Source organism: Erpetoichthys calabaricus, chromosome 7, assembly GCF_900747795.2.
Source record: "Erpetoichthys calabaricus chromosome 7, fErpCal1.3, whole genome shotgun sequence".
Lineage (NCBI taxonomy): Eukaryota > Metazoa > Chordata > Cladistia > Polypteriformes > Polypteridae > Erpetoichthys > Erpetoichthys calabaricus.
This window is the reverse complement of record NC_041400.2, coordinates 134,522,017-134,541,014: the sequence shown is the minus strand read 5'-3', so window position 1 is coordinate 134,541,014 and position 18,998 is coordinate 134,522,017. Positions and strand designations below refer to the sequence as shown.

At 36.0% G+C, this 18,998-nt stretch overlaps 1 protein-coding gene across 2 annotated transcripts in view; it reads right to left on the bottom strand.

Annotated features, from left to right (window-relative positions):
* map3k1 (mitogen-activated protein kinase kinase kinase 1, E3 ubiquitin protein ligase) overlaps positions 1-18,998 on the bottom strand; it is a 127,197-nt gene that overhangs the window by 40,991 nt on the left and 67,208 nt on the right. The window contains exons 1-3 of one of the 2 annotated variants that reach the window (XM_028805418.2): positions 11,535-11,958; positions 3,403-3,553; positions 2,981-3,208 (exon numbers count right to left, since the gene is read on the bottom strand). In XM_028805418.2, the coding sequence (XP_028661251.2) occupies positions 2,981-3,208; positions 3,403-3,553; positions 11,535-11,635 (480 nt within the window). In that variant the 5' untranslated portion in view covers positions 11,636-11,958. Of the gene's footprint in view, positions 1-2,980; positions 3,209-3,402; positions 3,554-11,534; positions 11,959-18,998 lie in introns of those variants that run through there. The other variant, XM_028805417.2, reaches the window with a different exon arrangement.

Here is an 18,998-nt window from a genome sequence, read left to right as displayed (position 1 = left end):
AGACTACAGGCTGCAAGTATACACAGTCTGTTGTGAATGGCCAGTGCTATACAGCAAACAGTTTATCAGATCACATTTGCCCACTCTGTCTGAATGACCCACTGAGTAAGTAACCTCTATTGATAAGATTCACATAACCTTTCACACGGGTAATTGGGCTGCTCATTAATTTTGAAAAATGACATTTTTAACACAAAAAAGAAAACACTCACACCCTCTACCATCTATGTAGTTCCAGATGTTCCTTACTTTGATAATGCAAAAAATGCAAACATTTTCAAGTCTTGTTTCAAGATGTAAATTATGTGGCATAGAGTCAAAGGACTCAGCTTCCCTGATATGTATTTATTATGTTAATATATTAAGTATTAAATATTCATTATAAAAATAAACAATGAAAATTACTATTATAGGAAAGGCTAATGCTTAATTATGATGACTATGAAGAAAAACCAGCACTACAAAAAAAGCTAATCCTTAAGTATAATGATTATCAATTATTTAGTTTATTGGTCAAAAATTAACTGTTTTAGATGTAAGTGTTTGTATTTATCTATGTGGGACAGAGGTAGAGTGCTTAAAGGAGTATTCCACCCACAAATTGTATTTTTTATACGTTACATATTCTATATAATTTGTAGGTATGGCTGAAAGAAAATTTTAACATTATGTTTTCATGTGGAACGAAGAGAAAAACATTTATGATATAATACAACCCAATAGTGACCAATACTTACAAATGATGAATGAGTGAAAAATGTCCATGGAAAAAAGGAAAAAAAAAACAAACAATATTTTTGCTAAAATATTGTCAAACTAGTTGTGCTACCTGTCTAAGATGGGATGAAATCTATGTAATCAATGTAGACTTTAGTGTTAATATCTGTAGTTTATTTATTGCAATGTATTCTGTAATGCAAGTATTAATAAAATGTGTTGCATTCGTCACTCTAACAGATGGCACATCACAAACACTTTGTTTGTGATGCAGCATCAGTTGGAATGACAAATTCAATGCATTTTATTACAACAAATTTTTGTGATGTGCCATTGGTTGGAGTGACAGAGATATAGCAACTGGATTGGACAGATACATAGACGAATATCCTTTTTTTAAGGTAGAGAAAAGCCAAGCAAAATGACACCTTTTATTGGCTAACTAAAAAGATTACAATATACAAGCTTTCGAGGCTTTTCGAGGCAACTCAGGCCCCTTCTTCAGGCAAGATGTAATCATGAAGAAGGGGCCTGAGTTGCCTCGAAAGCTTGCATATTGTAATCTTTTTAGTTAGCCAATAAAAGGTGTCATTTTGCTTGGCTTTTCTCTATATTCATAATGGCTAACACGGTACAGCACCCTAATACTACAGACTTTTTTTAAGATGAATAGAGACTTTCAAAATGATCAGTGTACATTATAAGCAGGAAAGCACATTCCCATGATACTATGCTTTTGAACTGAAGACAGGACTCTTGGCCAGTGAACGAGGGGGAGGAGGAGAGGCAGATCTTCAAAAATTCAAAAGCACAGTATTATGGGCATGCTTTTTCTTGTTTATGATGTGCACTCATAACTCTGGAAGAAAGAAATATTTGTGTTTTGCATGTTTTGAGCACACAAACACATAACAGACATGTGAATTATGCAACCAGAATAATGTGAGATTTTTTTTTCCTTTTCCTTCTATGGATGTTTTTTAACATTATTTGGTGTTGTACAGCATTAGTCACCATTGGGTTCTACTATAACAAACATTTTTTTCTCTTCATTCTGCATAAAAAAAACATGAGATTAAAAATTTTTTGGCCATCACTACAAAATACAGGAGCTAAGTGAACATAAAAAAAATACCATTTTTGAGTGAAGTATTCCTTTAAGTCTACTGTCTTACAACAGGGGTAAGAACCCAAGCTCAGACACTGTCTCCTGGAGTCTGTTATTTTCATCTCTGCTCATAATGCAAAGTGACGACGACTCTAATTTGGCCTGATATGATGGCCTGTTGTCTCGCATAAGGTTGTTCCCTGATGTTACTTAAGCCTTTTGACCCTAAAATGGATTAATCAGAATTGTAAGCTGATAGATGGGGCATAAAGATTGATCTTGTTTATGTGAAAATAATCAGCTCAAATGAAATTAATATAATATCAATAATTTATTAATGTTAATTCAATTTTTTCACTCTTCATAATAATATATGTTTTAAGTAAAATGTGATTGACACTATTCTGTAATTAGTATTATACTAATATGAAGCTGACTGATGCTTAATGCAAAATGGAACTTTATAGAGTTGGGTACACACTACAAATCAGTTCCCTCTATAACAGCCTGCAATAAGAACACATTTCTATGTACCGTATATACTCACATATAAGTTGAAACCTCAAAAAGCAATCATAAAATCAGACCCCAACTTATACCCCCATTCAAAAATGCGACACTTATTATTATTTTTTTTTACATCTTCTTGCTTCCTCCAATCTCGCACCAGTTTCTCAGACACATCGAATTTTGTTGCAGCAGTGCAGTTATCAATTTGTTTCGCCACTTCAATGACTTTTAATTTAAAACCAGCTTCATATTTTCTTCTGATAGAACGCTCCATCATAGATAAGGGATGCTCTTACGATAAAGGTGTATGAGGGTGTGAGATACAAAAAACACAAATCAGTACAAACGTTGCTTCAGAATAGTTAGGTATTACCATGTGGTCACATAGGCACAATACATAGAAAAAAAAGGCAGTGTGCTCCATGGTTACTCTCTCAGGTGGGCGTTAGTATATCATAATCTCTTGGACCAACAGCGTGAGTTTTCCACGTTCGACTTATGTGACCGACATTATAAAATACTGGAAATTATACAGTAAAATCAAGCCCCAACTTATCCGCGGGAGAACTTAAACACGAGTATCTACGGTAATTGAAAAAAACAAGAAAAAAAAGAAACATTCATATAATCAATGTTAAAACTTACTGGCACTGGAGATGCCCTCTTTCTTCTAACACCAGGAGATTCAGACTTTGCAGAAGTTTTTGATGATGATGATGAAGATGTAATAATAGATGAACTAGAACTGTTGGGGGAAGGACTGCGTCGACCACGGTTCTGAAAGGAGGCTGCTGACTGAGCATCGCCTTGACATTCTGTGTCCTGCTTGTTTATTTCAGGACCCTCAGCCTTCACAGGAATTGGTTTCACAACCTATTCAGTAAAGTATCAACAAGCTATAGTTATATCCAAAAATAACAATGATAATGTGGTATGACAATTCCACATTTCAGAAAACCTAATTCATTTAGAGTGTCATTAGGACTTTGGGTGCTTGAAGATGTTTAAAAAAACAGAAAATGGGTTATATCAAACTGAAATGCATACACATGTGAGTCAGGACTTACCACTGGTCCTCTCCGGTTTCGCCTCTCTAGCCATTCATGCTTCCAGGCTGGCATACATGTTGCTTTGAGTTTTTCCCTGATCATGCGCTCCTCTGGGCGATCATCCATTTTTGGCAAACCCCGGAGTGTTTCTTTATTTTCCATGTCCCGGCTGTAAAGATAAAAACAAAAGAAACATCAGAAATGTGACTTAATTACATTTAACAAGGACAAAGTATGTAATGAAGTAAGCTGCTCTCTTCTCAACTGCCTGTAAAGATACTCATCGTTAATAGAAGTGAGCCACAAAAAACTGTAGTAATTAACCACAAAACCGAGTGAAAGTATTTTTGAAGTAAACTATGTTCTAGGACTGCAGCTCATTTTAATACTACTTTGAACTAGAAATTCATACAAATGCACATTACATAAGCTGCACTGCTTGTAGTTGTATGCAATTCAAAAAGAAATAAGGAAAACGTTAAGAGTATATGAAGCACTGTGATGAGCCAAGAAAGGACAGTGGTAAAGATTATAGTGTGAGTTGGCAGCTATGAAACTCCTGATTAAATTTGGACTGCACACTTTACCTTGGCAGACAGAACTTACATAATCTCCAGAGTTTTAAAAAACAACAGACAGAGAAGAACTATACTTCAGAAAAATTAATTTATAAACTTATTTCAAATTCCTTTTTGTTATTTATATGTTATTAGTGTGCTTGAGGCATACTGTTTCTTGGGAATCTATTAATTTAAGATTATGTCTGAATGGGCATCTGAATATTAACTTTATTTTCCACATAAATAACACATTACACATACATAAACAAAGACTCTGGGAGGTATCATTTATATGTTTACAGATTTAATGTATCAAAAACATTAGATCTACTGGAGATGGATAGATGGAAATCTGTTGGACTCATACGACAGCAGACCAAACTGAAAATGAACAGATTCACTGTGATTCAATAGACCATTACAAAAATGAAATCAAGAATTAATCATATTTAATTTTATACACCGCATTCATGAGGGGTGAAACCTTTTTATTGTTTAGCAAAAAGAAAAGGCAAGCAAATGGATTCCACCTGATTTGACTTCAGATTAAATAAAATCTGTTGGAGTGACAATTTATAATCAAACAGGTTCATACTATCTGAATCTGGTAATCTGATTATAATTGTATCTTTTTTTAAATATAAACACAACAATTTAACTCAGCATTAAGAATAGTTTTAAAGATTAATCAAGGTTTCCTGAGAGGAAAAAATAGTATGATATGGGCTTGTGTCTGTGGTCAATACCACAGTCTGAGCTGGGATGTACCTAAAAGCTAACAACAACTGGTCAAGACCCACATGCAGATAGAGCAGAGCCTTCACTAACATCTCTGAAGTATTATTGCTAATGCACTCATCTGGTAGTCAGTCCCCTAAAACCCTACTAATGAACTAATGAAGACTACTTTACTGAAAGGGGACTGTGACCTTATATTTGGAAATTTGATTTTCATCCACACCACTTCACACTCCCCTGCAAAATGCTTCAGTACACACCAGAGATCACAGTCAGATAAATGCCCAAATAGAAAATGCTAGCCTTAGGTCAACAAATTCTTTTACATTTATATAGCACTTTTCTCACTACTCAAAAGTGTTTCCAAACAGGGAGGACCCAGGAAGTGAATAAAATATTCTGCATGCCTTGGCTGCATCTTCATATTTATTTAACCTCAACTTTAACTTGAACATACAGAACACAGTGAACTTCTGACTTATTGATTTGTTTTCTGTCGTACAACACTGGTTTCTCTTCAAAGCAATTTCATGATCTAATACTATAGACAACAGAATTTTCACTAGATCAGAAGCCACCACCTAAGAACATACAACAGACTATGCGCAAGCTTGCAGATGTTTTAAATACAGCATCACCTGCCCTACTAGCAGAGCAGACTCAACTGCAATAAAACCAAATATTTTAACTTTTTCCCCCTGAGTGAAAAATAACTTTCATTACTTCAACATAAAGAGGCAGCAAGTTATTCATCTAGTTTGTTGGTAATGAGAAATAATTTGTGCCATACCATTTTTCTCTGAAGCAGTACAGTGTACTCAGTACACATGGATAAATCAACAAATAATTATAATGCATCATGAGCAAGAGTAATGCCTAATATTATTTAAAGCTTAGATAAGCCTTTAAACTGTACAATGCAGCACGTTTATAATGTTAGTACAGATTTTTGAGATATAAACTAACATGCAAGTGCAATTTCAGCCACAAATGCCTAAGCAAAAATTCTTCTCTAAAATATAATACTTATTACTTGGCTACTTTATCCAAAGCAATATACAACATCTGAGATTACTTGGCCGACACACTTAAAACATTTAAGATACATAAGAAATGCCACCAATTGTTTTTCCAGTTGGAGCACAGGCAGGTGAAGTGACTTGCTTATTGTTACACAGTGTCAGTAGCAGGATTACATCCCACAACCTCAGGATTTGAAGTCCAAATTCCAAAGCCTTAACCACTACGCCATGTGGCCTGCCTACTTCCACACACACAAATGTTCACACTGTTTCTTATATATGTTAAATTTTCAGGTTAAGTATGTTTTCCTTATAAATGGTAAAATAAAAATGAAAATCTGCATTAATACAACATTCGGCACCACATAGCTACCAGTGATCTATAGCTGCTTTATAACATGCCGTATAAACTGCAATCTTCCCTTTTCTTTTACTGTATTCACCCATCTAACTAACTTTCACGAGCCCTGTTAATCCAGCTGTTGGGTCAAGGTAAAAAGCCCCTAGCCTGGCATCTGATGCAAAGCAGCTATCAGCCCTAGGTAGTAATCCATCACAGATTCTTTATTAAAGCATTTTAGAAAAATAGTGCAATTTCAAAAGTTACCACTAGATGCTGCAATGTAGCAACATGAAGTCCATGTGTAGGTAAATTAAGAGAGAATTACCATGGTTGTAAAAGAACATATTATTCTCTCACTTCTTTAATCATGTTTAAAATCTTGGGGGCTTGAGCATATGTTGAAAGCTGTGAATGCAGGTTTGTAACTATCCCTTGACAGAGTGCCAATCCATCATATGGCCCACGGCATACACCACAATCACACTCACACAAGGCCAATCTGGAGTGGCCAATAAAAAAAAAAAAGGCACTTCTTTAGGAGGGTGATGATTAAAATGTTTAATTATAATGACTATCATGAAAACATTACTGGTATTACATTTCAGATATCAACATAAGAGCTGTAAAGCTTTGCATTCAATTTTTTAAAATCACAGCCTCCATCACTGGGTCCTTCAAAGTGCAAGACCGGACCCGCATCTTGACTGGAAGATATACTCTTTCTCAGATATTTACACACACTAACATGAATATCTTTCAAAATGTTCATGGAAATCAGAATACCTGGACAAAACATAATAATGAACATAGGATTTTATTAAGCAACTGTATTAAAAAACAAACTGATTTTATTATCATATAGGCAGGCAGTGTGGCACAGTGGTAAAAGGCTTTGGAGTTCAAACCCTGAGGTTGTGGGTTCAAATCCTGCTACTGACTCTGTGTGACCCTGAGCAAGTCACTTCACCCACCTGTGTTCCAATTAGAAAAATAAATGTGATCAATTGTATCTAAAATATTGTAAGTCACTTTGGATACAGGTGCCAACAAAATAAATAAATGTAAATAAATACAGGTATGGAATTGCATTTGTTGTTCAGTCTTACTTTATATTATATCACCTGAGACATTAGCCTCAAGAAGTATAAAAAAAAGAGCAAGGAAAAAGCCCCCCCAAATACAAATTCAGGCAATAAATTTTTTTATGCTTACAAAATTTCTACTTAGGGAAACCGATATGTACAACTGACCTAATACTGGATGATGAAACTGGAAGATTTCTGTTAACAGAGATCAGGACGATCACAAGACTTCAAATCTGGCTTTTCCAAAACAATGATATGTCCCATTAGCACCCTCTAGTGGTCTGGCAGTCGTTTTCAGGTCCAAGTAAGAGTTGTATTGATTTTACTTCCTGAATGCAAACTGATCTAAATGTATGATAGTTAATGAAACTGATCTGGCACCTGTGTCATTTGTTACTTACTAAGGAATACTTACTACAAAAATAAATACATACATAAATAAAAGTACTGTCAAATGTGACAAAAAATCAATATTAACAACATGAAATGTGAGTTTAAATAATTGAATGTTTTCGTTGCTTATTTCATTATGTATTATTTAATTTTTTCTTCATCTAGCTATTTCAGTGACGTGCTCACGACATGAAATAAGCCCAGAAATGAAAACTCTCACTATCACTAATAAAAGTTCTTTGGGGAAGGGTTGGGGGAAGGCAATGGGGAGGAGCTTTAGCAAGTACTGTTTTTTTGATTGGCAAACCATCCACAAGAGTGACTTGGGAATCCTGTGGCTCCACAGTGCATGCTCCAAGTTGTGACTGTGTATGTCGGATTGGAGTGCAAGAAACAGTTGACTTCAATTCAAGAAACTTCAAATTCATCATTAGGAGTTTGCATCTGAAGTGTCTGCTGCAAACGCCACACTTAATGGCTGAAGGTTTGCGGTTTTACTGACTATTCACCAATCAAAAAACAGTACTTGTTAGAGCCCTTCCTGTGAACTTTGTCGAGTGATAGTGGCAGTTTTTATTTCAGGGCTTACTTCATGTTACATGTCACTGAAATATATTAATGAATAATTAATGAAATACTTAAAGAAAAAAGCAATAAAAATATATTTAATGATGCATTTAATTACTTATTCTCACATTTTATGTTGTTATTATTTAATTAGTCACATTTTGCAGTACTTTTATTTATTTGGTTTTTTTTTTCAGAAATATTCCATAGTTAATAGACTAAAGCATTTTTAGCTACAATCATTTACTTTTGAGCCTTCCAGCACACTATGTCTGATAATCTTGTGCTATTCAGTGGCATTCTAGTGTGGTGTGGTCGGAGTGACAGAAGTGTATGTTCTGGAGTAAAACACTTTTCTTCTGCTGCATGGATGGCACATGTTCTTACTTAATTTACTTTTAAGAAAAGGGACGAGGTGATAAATGATAGCTATTTGTTGGCATTAACCGGGTGAACAGCAGAATCTCTTTATTAGGGTGGCAAAGTAGTAGCACTGCTGCCTTGCAGTAAGGCGACTAGGGTTCATGTCTCAGCTGGACTGAATAGCCCAAAGGGACCAGGAGCTGGAGCCTATCTCAACGTTAGGCTCCAAGCCCCTACCTCTCTGTGACCCTGGTCTGGACTATGTGAGTTAGAAAATAACATCACAGGCTTTAATTACAGTAATTTGTGCATAATCAAAAAAATTGCTTGCTTGGATATTGTCCTTAACTGCTCAATGATTTAACAATCCAGGATTAATTTTATGTAGCGTATCTAACAGAAAAACTATGTTAATATTTGCCAGTTTGTTGTTGGCCTAAATAAAAATTTATGCAATTTAATGATTGTGTGAAGCATTCTGCTTAATTCTAAAGAGGGATCTAACATTAGACTGTACAATTCTGCATTCAGCTGCTAAATTCCTTGACTTCATAGCGGATTTCCATTTTATTTACTTCATAAGTCTATCTATTGATACATTCTCAGATCTAATAACGCCAATTTATTGTTACACGGGGGGTGATGGCTATCCTAGCAGCACTGGGTGCAAGGCAGGAATCAACTTTAGATGGGGTGCCTGCCTATCACAGTGGAATACACAATATAATTGTTCTACTTTTTGCAATTTGGACCCATCTGTTAGAAAGGTAACTTTTTTTTTTTTTTGCTCATTCATGTAACTATGTTAAATCTTAAAAGAGCTCTATACATATTTTCAGTTCTTTCGCAAGAGAAATACATAAGGTCTGTAGTGACATTTTTGATGCTGCTTCCTTTTTTTTCTTAATAAGAATCTTCATAAACTAATCTTCAATTTATAGTACCAATCCATAACATGGAAAAGGAAAGCCCCCAGTCTAAGACACTTGCTTATTTCTAACCCTTACTGTGAAACCAAACAGCATGCAGTTGTAGTTATGTTAAATTATTTATTGTAAAGACACGCCTAATTCCAGATGCAAACAGTCAAATTGAGATGCTGCCGCAGCAGTGTAAAAATGATCCATCACCAAGCTGTGTATCTCAATCACAACAAGTGCTGTGCTGCAATCCTAGCAATATACCAGCCAACAGAAATGTCTCAGCTGACTGTGGTGTGATACATTATAATTTTTGCAGTTATACTGTAATTTATTCTTCACAGCTCTCTTTCCACCCACCAGCAGATGTTAACTCTCTGCTTCCCAAGTTGAACTTTCCTCAACTCTGCCATACTTGAATATTTGTCTGGATTCTCACATTAAAATAAGAATGCCCTTCATCTGTCCGTACCACAGGAGTTAAAACAGGAATATAAAGACTGCTCAGAAACAAAAAAAAAAAAAAATCAGGCTGAATATGAAATGAGTGTGAAGAATCGGCCATCAAAATCACAACAAAACAACCTTCAAGGCCATAAATGGAAATGCCCTTCACAATATTATGTACTGTATGTAGTAGCATAAAATGTATCTGCATAGCCTGGTTTCTTGATAAAGACGTAACCCCACTATACTGTGTAGCAATTAAAACTTCTAAAGTTTTTAACTAATCCAACATTACAATCATTAAGACCTGAGACAGTGATTTTTATACATTTTGGCTTCCAGTTCAGTTCCTGCTTCTCCTTTAACAAGTCAAAAACAAACAACCAAACAAACAAATAAATATAAAACAGGCTGTCCTACAAATGTAAAATAAACATTACTATGTTTTCAGGATGCTGTCAACTATAGAAAGGCTTTAAATAAAATAAGAAATGTTTGTATGCTTGTTTAAAAAATGCCAGTGATAAAATGCTTAGTAAAGATTTATATGAACAGTATTAGGGTATGAATGAAGGAGGCATAGCTGATCGGCATTTATTTTTACAACTTAACATAATAAAACAATCTCATTACTACAATTCAAAAATGAGGCAGCCTAGAAAGGAACCAATCCTGAAAGGGATCGGCAGTCTATCAGAATTTCCAGTCACAAACACTTGACCACTTTAGAATCGCCAAATATCACATCCAGCAAGTCTTTGGGAAGTGGAAGGACAACCAGAGTAAACAGAGAAAAAACAAATCATGCAGAAATGGAGAAAACATGAAGGCTCCACACAGACAGCGATCAGGTGTGAAACAGCATGCAGAAGCTGTGAGGCAGCATCGCTGCACCATTTTGCTATTCCATTTTATAACTTTTCATTGGGCAACATTTAAAGCATGCACTGTGACAGTCCATCTTGACACAATCATTTTGGCCAATCTGACCTGTGACAATGTAAGTAGGCATCACCAGAGAGGTCATTTTACTGTTAAATTATTCTCACTCTTAAGTATTGTACATAACTATGTGCTTTCTGTGTATTCCTGCACTAGCGTGATTGGCAACATTTTTCATAATGACTATAAACTCAGTTGTACATTAAAAATTGTTTTGTCGATACCCATTTGCAACAATGGGTACCAGGATAGCACAGTGTTTAGTATTGCTGCTTCATGACTAATCATTCTGGGTTTGAATCTCTTACCAGATCTTTGTCTTTGTGGAGTTTGAACATTTTCCTGTGCGTTTGATGCCCACAATCCCATAAGGTATACACTTTAGGTTAAGTGGCAACTTGACATTGGCCTGAAAGTTGGTGTGGATGTTTGCATGAGTAGGTCTAGCAGTGCACTAGAAACCTGTCCAGGGTTGGCTTCTACCTACTGGCAATGTCCATTGCTATCAGGACAGGCTCTGCTACCCGCAACTTTTGATTACAATAAGTTTGACAAAGTTAGCAACAAGACAATACACTAAAAGAAGCTTAATAATTCCAATCACAGTTGATTCTGTAAAAAATAAACCAAGCCACATTTAAAAGTGGGCAGCAGTGGACAATTATACAACTATCAAGAATAAAAAAAGAAATCCACAACAGCATCATAAGAAAGGAAAATGCTTGATGACACAATGTTGAAATCGAGTCAGAAAAGCAGAAATCTCTTACCAAAAGCACTCTTCGGCAGCAAATGACACAAAAGGATGACATGCATTATCCACAAATACGGTCCCATCATAGAATTGTAAAGTTGCTGATGAAGAAAACATTTTTTGCAACCACAGTGCCAAATATTCAGTATTTTCTAATTGATTTGAGTGACATTTGTGCACTTTTTGTCATGTGCTCACGGAAGCAACAAACTAAAAGGAAGCAACGGTTTCCTGTTAACCGGAGACAAATAAGCGAGCAGGTGTAATGTGTCTATTTCTTAAACTTCAAAATAAAAAGCAATACCAGCTTTTTTTTTGGTTTTCTGTGGCTGTGGAGAGTTGCTCAGCCCCAGAAGACAGCTTGGTCATAATGACAAGCTGCAGTTCAACAACGGCTTTTTTGTTTCTTCCCTGCTTTCAGTCGTCTAGTTCATCTTCTGCAATTATGACAAAACATAAAGGCAGAGAAAAGGGGTGGTATCATTAACATTGAAATAAAAGGAAGGAAGGGCCGACTGTGCCTGTCACATGACAGCCTTCAGGAAGACGGTTTATATACTTGGATACGTCAATCCGCTCAAGAAAGGAGATGCATTTGTTAAAGAGAAATCCCCCAGACAGTCTCTAGGAAATAAAGTCAAATCAGATATGAAGTGCACCGAAAATCACAGAGGATACCAAAGAATACCAATACTTCCTCTAGTTCATACAATGCATTATCAAGTTTTAATAAAATGTGTCCAAAATCGTAAGTCATTAAAAGGGAATGCAGTTTTTTTTTTTATTATGACCAATCATAACTCCTTTTACAGGAAGATTTGTAACTAGATGGAAGTAAGTGCTTTACAGCTTGATTAGAAATGACACCCTAAGGGATCCCCAAGGTTCAATACCATTATTCTGGACATACTTGGTAAGTATCAACCCATAAACTATGCCTGTTCCAAAATAATACTCACTGTGATAAGTCTTAGGTTCACACATTATTAACTTTCAGCACTGGCTAAACACTGTTTCAATGTTTTACTTAACATAAACTGACGCCATTCCCCAGACTAATTTCTGCTCTGGGGACAACACTGTCTGGAAGGGCTCAGGTTTCCTGGGACTCTGAATTGAATAATGGTGTTAGCAGAATATTCTGTTATTCTGCTTTATACATGTCTCCCCAAAGTCTGAGGATACAAGTGTTCTGTTATTATTTAGCTATTTTGACTTATGGTGCATTCACATGCTATAAGTTGCACATTATTTTCTCACATATTAAATGAAGTGAAAATGATCACTAAAATTGCAGTTTTCTGTTTATTCACTATTCTTAATTCTATACAAATAGACTGTATTTTATAAAATGCACCAAGTAAAACTTACCAAAATAGTTTGCGTATATATGATTCTTATAGTTTTAATTTAAATATTCAAACCTACACCATTTTTCAAAATAGTTTTATCCATAACAGTCACAGCTCAAGTCTGTTCCAGTTGCATTGATTACAAGGGGAAAAAAACAAGCCTAGATGGGAAACCAGACCTTTGAAACAAATACAATTATGTTTAAAATATGCAATAATAAATATTTAAAAATAATAACTCCCCCATTTTCAAAAAATAAAACTTTTTTTTTTCAAATTCTACCTATGGAAACCCATCCATCCATCCATTTCCCAACCCGCTGAATCCGAACACAGGGTCACAGAGGTCTGCTGGAGCCAATCCCAGCCAACACAGGGAACAAGGCAAGAACCAATCCCGGGCAGGGTGCCAACCCACTGCAGACCTATGGAAACCTTCTTACTTCATTTTTACGCATACAGTATCTTTGCAATGCTTGCTTTCTTCAGACCCAAGCTAGTTAAGGAAATGGAACCTACCCTGGCAGAAATGAGTACAATACAGGGCTGGAGAATTCTCAGTCCATTATAGAGTACTGTACACTCACTCAAACAACCAACTTGACTCACAATCAGCATAATAGAATATCTTGGGTCTGTGGGGAAAAAAATGATCATCTACTAAATAACAAATCAGAAATGACACCTCACAGACTTTAACCTCTAGACCTGAAAATGTAACATAACATAATCTTCACAAATTTATTTAACCCAGTTCACAGTCAAGAGAGGCGTAATCATACCCTAGGTGGGCTCACTCACACACACACACACACACACACAGAGTCAATTTAGACTGACAAACTTGCAAGTCTTTGGGGAAGTAGGAAGTAAACCCACGCAGACACTGTTAAGAATGTGTCAGCTCCATGCAACTATGACAGGCCATGGCATTCAAACTCAGTACAATGGATCTGTGAGGCAAGAGTGAAAACCACTGTCCCACCACTAGAAAAATATGCAAACATGCATTAACAATGTAATAATTTGCACACTTCAAGGAGGAAGATGAAGGAGATTTTTAGATATTGTAAGGCAGAGAGGTGGAACAAAAAATGAAGTCAGTTGGTATGACACCGCTTTTGTGGCAATATTAATATAATTAGTAAAAAATGTCTTCTTGGATAAACATGTGTAAACCATAAATTGGAACATTTTTATTGACTAAGAAATAAAAATATTAATAACATTATGCATTTAATGCATCATTCTTTTCACATTGCCAAAATGAGCATGATGGTTTCCCTAAACTTGCAGAATAGCATTCTCAATTAAGTTAATAAGAAGGTGTGTGGACTGAAGTACTCATATATTTATATAACTCGTGTCAGTTTAATTCCTTTAGTGTAGTGTCTTAATACATAAACAGCAATTATTGTCTCTCTTAGAATATCATTTCTGTTTGGCTGCTGGTTAAGGAAAAGTAAACTACAAACAATTCTGCACCATAAAATGCAAGTCATTTAAAAGTAAGACAAAAAGAGTGTGTTCCATTAACAGCAGTGATTAGCTACTAATAACAGAACTTACTGGAATGAAAACAGCAGCCGTTGTGGCCATCGATGATCTGAGTTTGACACAACCCTTTGTAGACTCTTTATCAAGTGACTCTTTAAGACGAGGTATTATTTTTTTGAAATATAAAATATGCTATTAAATTTAAGCAAGTAAATTTAAATCTAGCATGTAAATACTGGGTTAAGTACTACCAATAGAACTGACATTTTAAATAACAGCTGTAATTGAATAGCATACATCTTTTTGATGCATCCAACTTACAGTGATTAGGCATCGTGTGGTCAAGAGGCCTATATGCTTCAGCAGCTAACAAAGCAAGTCATTAAATTGCCCCATACAACATACACATTATGCACACAGGTGACACACAAAGCTTGTCCATGGAGCCAGATCCCAGGCTCTGAAGGTAACTATAGGTCAGGCATTACTGATAGCAGCATTACAAATACATTTAACAAAGCTTTCTTTAATTGGTATATGTTCATGTGCAAATATGACAGTAGTCTTTTTGCCCATTCAACACAGCATGGTAATATGACTGAGGTATGACAACACATGCATGATTTTCTCTAAAATGCTTGGAAAAGGAGTTAATTATGCTTTCTATGACCAAAGACAGACAGCACGGCAACACGTACTGTATATACATCACAGTCTAGCCTCTTATTGTTGACAGAGCTGTTAAGTGTTTGTGATATACACAGATGTCTCTAACAGCATGCAGTAAAATGACGAACTACATATGGTGAGATTACAACAGGCCACCAATCAGATGCTAAAGGTGACTACTGAAAGATATAGTTTGAAAGATGAAAAATATAACAGGCAGTGTCCTGCAGGTTTTCTTTAATCCAGAATTAGTTAAACCATTACATCCAAATTTGCTTAAAATATGACAGAAAACTGAAAAAAAACAGCAAGAGAAAAAAAGGAAAACCAAAAGAGGCACCAGTATTTTCATTTCTTCTCCCCTGAATAAGTGGGTATGTTTATATACAGTAATAAGCAGCACAGAATACATCATACAAACAAGAAAATCCTGAAGACACAAGCTAACTTGCTCTCACCTCTCTGATGATTCAACGATCTAGAGGGTACAAATGATTCAAAACTCATCACAAGTTGAAAAAAGGGTTTCGTATAAAGAAAAATATATATGAAGACATTAGAAAACATCAAAGCCTGTTTAGTAAGATTATATCAGCACTGGAAAGTATTGGTCTATTGAATCATGCAAAGTTCAATTGTTCAACTATGATCTAAGCACAATATCCAGGACCACTCTACAACCGCTATTATCATCAATCAAAATGAGTCTGACTTCTAAGTTGCTGTATTTTAATATTCTGCTTAGTAGAAATTGAGATATAGCTGGCAGCAATTCATTGCTCACAACACAGCAAGGTCTTAAGTATTTACATTTTTCTGCAGTTCTTAAAGCTGACTGCCTTCTTTCAGTGTAATCTAATCCTTTAATTATCCAGTTTTATTAAGTGCATATGGTTTTCATGGTCATCTGAAGGAGACTGGTTGTATAGATGCTTGAAGAGCTAAAACAACTATATGTAAATCATGTATTTGAATGTAAGATTTTGTGTTTCGTCTTCACAACCATTGTCATATTTGTATATTCCTTTGAAATTCAGTCTAGTGCATTTCTTCATTTACTCGCAAAAAAACATTTGTAATCAGCTACTGTCCCATACAGTGTATAACCATTTGAATTTATACCTTCATTATCAGGGGCTCAGCTTTAGTATTCTCTGAGCAGTTCCATTTTATTTCACATAACGCTGCTTATTAAACTGTCCATGTTCATTTAAGTGGAAGTAAATTAATGAAAAGGACAGATCTTTTAGGCCACTGCAGCTCATTAATCTGTTTATTCTTGTGATTCTACCAGACAAGTCAAATTTGAGATTTAAAAACAAACTGAGAAAGCCAGTATTCAACCTAAAAATAAACTACACCAGTTACTCTGTGTATATACACAGCAGGGTGAACCATTGACCGCTGTCTCTGTCAGCTGCCAGGGCCATTTCAAATGCTGCAGCAACGATCCACTGTATTGCTTTACGTGCATAAGGGTCACTGTGACAGAGAACAAAGTAAACCTCAGCTGCATTTCCCCATCCTTTTCCTGGAAAGATCTCAGACAATCTGGCACTGATGCAATGCTCCATAATCCACCATGCATTGCAAATTATAGATGGGAAATTAAATTTATGATTTAAACAATCTGACTATGGTAACACTGTAGATGTTTAATAGATGAGCACTGAGAATGTCTATTTCCTTAAAATCCGGCCGGTGACCCTGTATTTAAATAAGAAATTCCAGACAATGAACAAATGCTTGTGTTATGTGAATTTAATATGTTGAGCAAACTCAATAGCTAAGCATCCCATAATGCCACCGATGTTCCATAAGAGAAGCATGTTGTGTGAAGGACGGCTGGCATCCTTACCTGGTCAGGATGACGTTAGGATTGCTTACACAGGGCTTTTCTCCCCTAGGACGCTGGATGGCAGTGAGCCCAGGCTCGGATACCCACATGAGTGCCTACACGGCATTTCGGGTATTGTAGTTCTGGGGGATAGCCCTGTTGGGTTCCATAGAGGCCATCAGGGGGAGCTGCAGGACTGGGGAGTTTGTACATCATGGGATTTGTGCCTCACCCAGAAGTGCTTATAAACAACATGTGCAAAAGAACCGGGCAGCTAAAATAAAAAGGAACTGCCTACCTCGCATCATCGTTGTTTGGGGAGCTGGAGCACCCCTTGGTGTTTGCAGTTATATTTGCCTATTTAAAGAAGCACTGGCTATTTCCTATAGCAACTTCTGAACACCAAACACTATCCCTGGGCACCTTTCAAATAAACAGCTAGGGTACAACCATTTACCTGTGTTTTTAAGTGGAATATAGTATAGTAAGGTTTAGCAATTCACCCAGGGCCACAAAGTGAGACCATTGGAGACTGAACTGTCAACCTAGCTCTAAAGCTGCAAACGCATGCAGAAAGCTATGAAAAAAAGGCTCAATTGGCACATTTTGGTGTTTTGCCCTTTTCATGTTTAAGGATGCTAAATGTGTACTGCTCTGTCCTAATCATGCTATTAAAACCAAGTGCAGTACTGTATACCTAACAATACATGTTCAGCATACAGTACATGTTTAAAACCGAGGACTCAAAAAAGGTGCAATACAAAATATCACTTACTAAATGGTCAGGTTCATATTTTCAAGTAATGGGAGTATTTGGATGAAAGGTTTTATACTGCCATAGGTCAGCACCTACTAATCAGTAAATGTTAACTACAACACTTAACAAAGTCTGTTAGCGCCCTAAAAGGTTTTTTTTTGCTTGTTCTACAATAATCTTAAGATGCACCCCACCATACAATCTCTCCCATAAATGACTTTACATATATTATAAATGCAACCTGTTCCTCTCTGTGTTAACAAACGTTTTTGTAAATAGAGAATTGGGAACACCTTTATCCTCCTCATACATAACTAGAAACATCCATCTAACACACTTAGTGGAATTAACAAACACTTAAACATAATTTTCAATTCTTTAAAATTCCGAAATACAGGAAATCACAACATATTAGTGTGTGACCTAATATATAAGCATATTATATTTAAGGCATTAAAAGATGCAAGAAATAGATCTTTATTTTTGGTTTTTACACAGATCACATCTTTAAAAAAAAACAATGAACACTGTAATGCATTTTAGGTTGTCTTGAACTCGATTTACAAAATACTAGAGATTAAAAGATTTTAAAAATGGGAAGAATTCCCTTCAAAGGGAAAGGTCTCAACTGATCAGATACCAATCCTGCTTAATCCACTTCTGGGATGTGGAGGCCCCAGAGAATAAGGTAGGACCTAACATTAGAATGCACTATGGGCCTTCCTATATTTTTGTCTGTACAAGAAATGGAGCAGAATTGACAAAAAAGCGTCATTAACAAGGTTTGCGAATGAAACTTTTCCATTGCTTGTTCAAACCCTAAGTTATACAGGACCAATATGTTTTATTCACTGAGGAATTATAAAATGCACAACCTAAATTCTATGTTATACTTTGACTTTGCATTTTTATTTACAAAAAGCCATGTGTTTCCTTCTTACAGAAATACCCTTACAGTGGCTGCATCTGGCCAGTATAACCCTCAGTAACCCTCAGTTACACTTGGCCAGTGTAAAGTCGTCAACTAACCTAACATGCGTATCTTTGGGATGTGAGAGGGGAAAGAAAAAAAAAAAAAAGGATAGCACCTGAAGAAAAGCCGTAGAGACATGGAAAGAACATCGAATGTTCATACAGTTTGCGACTTGGCTGGGTTTTGAACCCAGGACTCCAGAATGGTGAAGAACAGGGTGTCACACAAGCGTATTTAGGAGACAACTAAAGGGCTTGAGTACATATAATTCCACGCCAAATCAGGGGATGGCAAGGTGCACTAATTCTCCCTCTCGATCTTTTGCAGGCCATTCTAGGGAAATCCCGCCTGGCTCGGGGGCAGTCAATGACGTCACTTCTGGTTCCGGTCCGGAT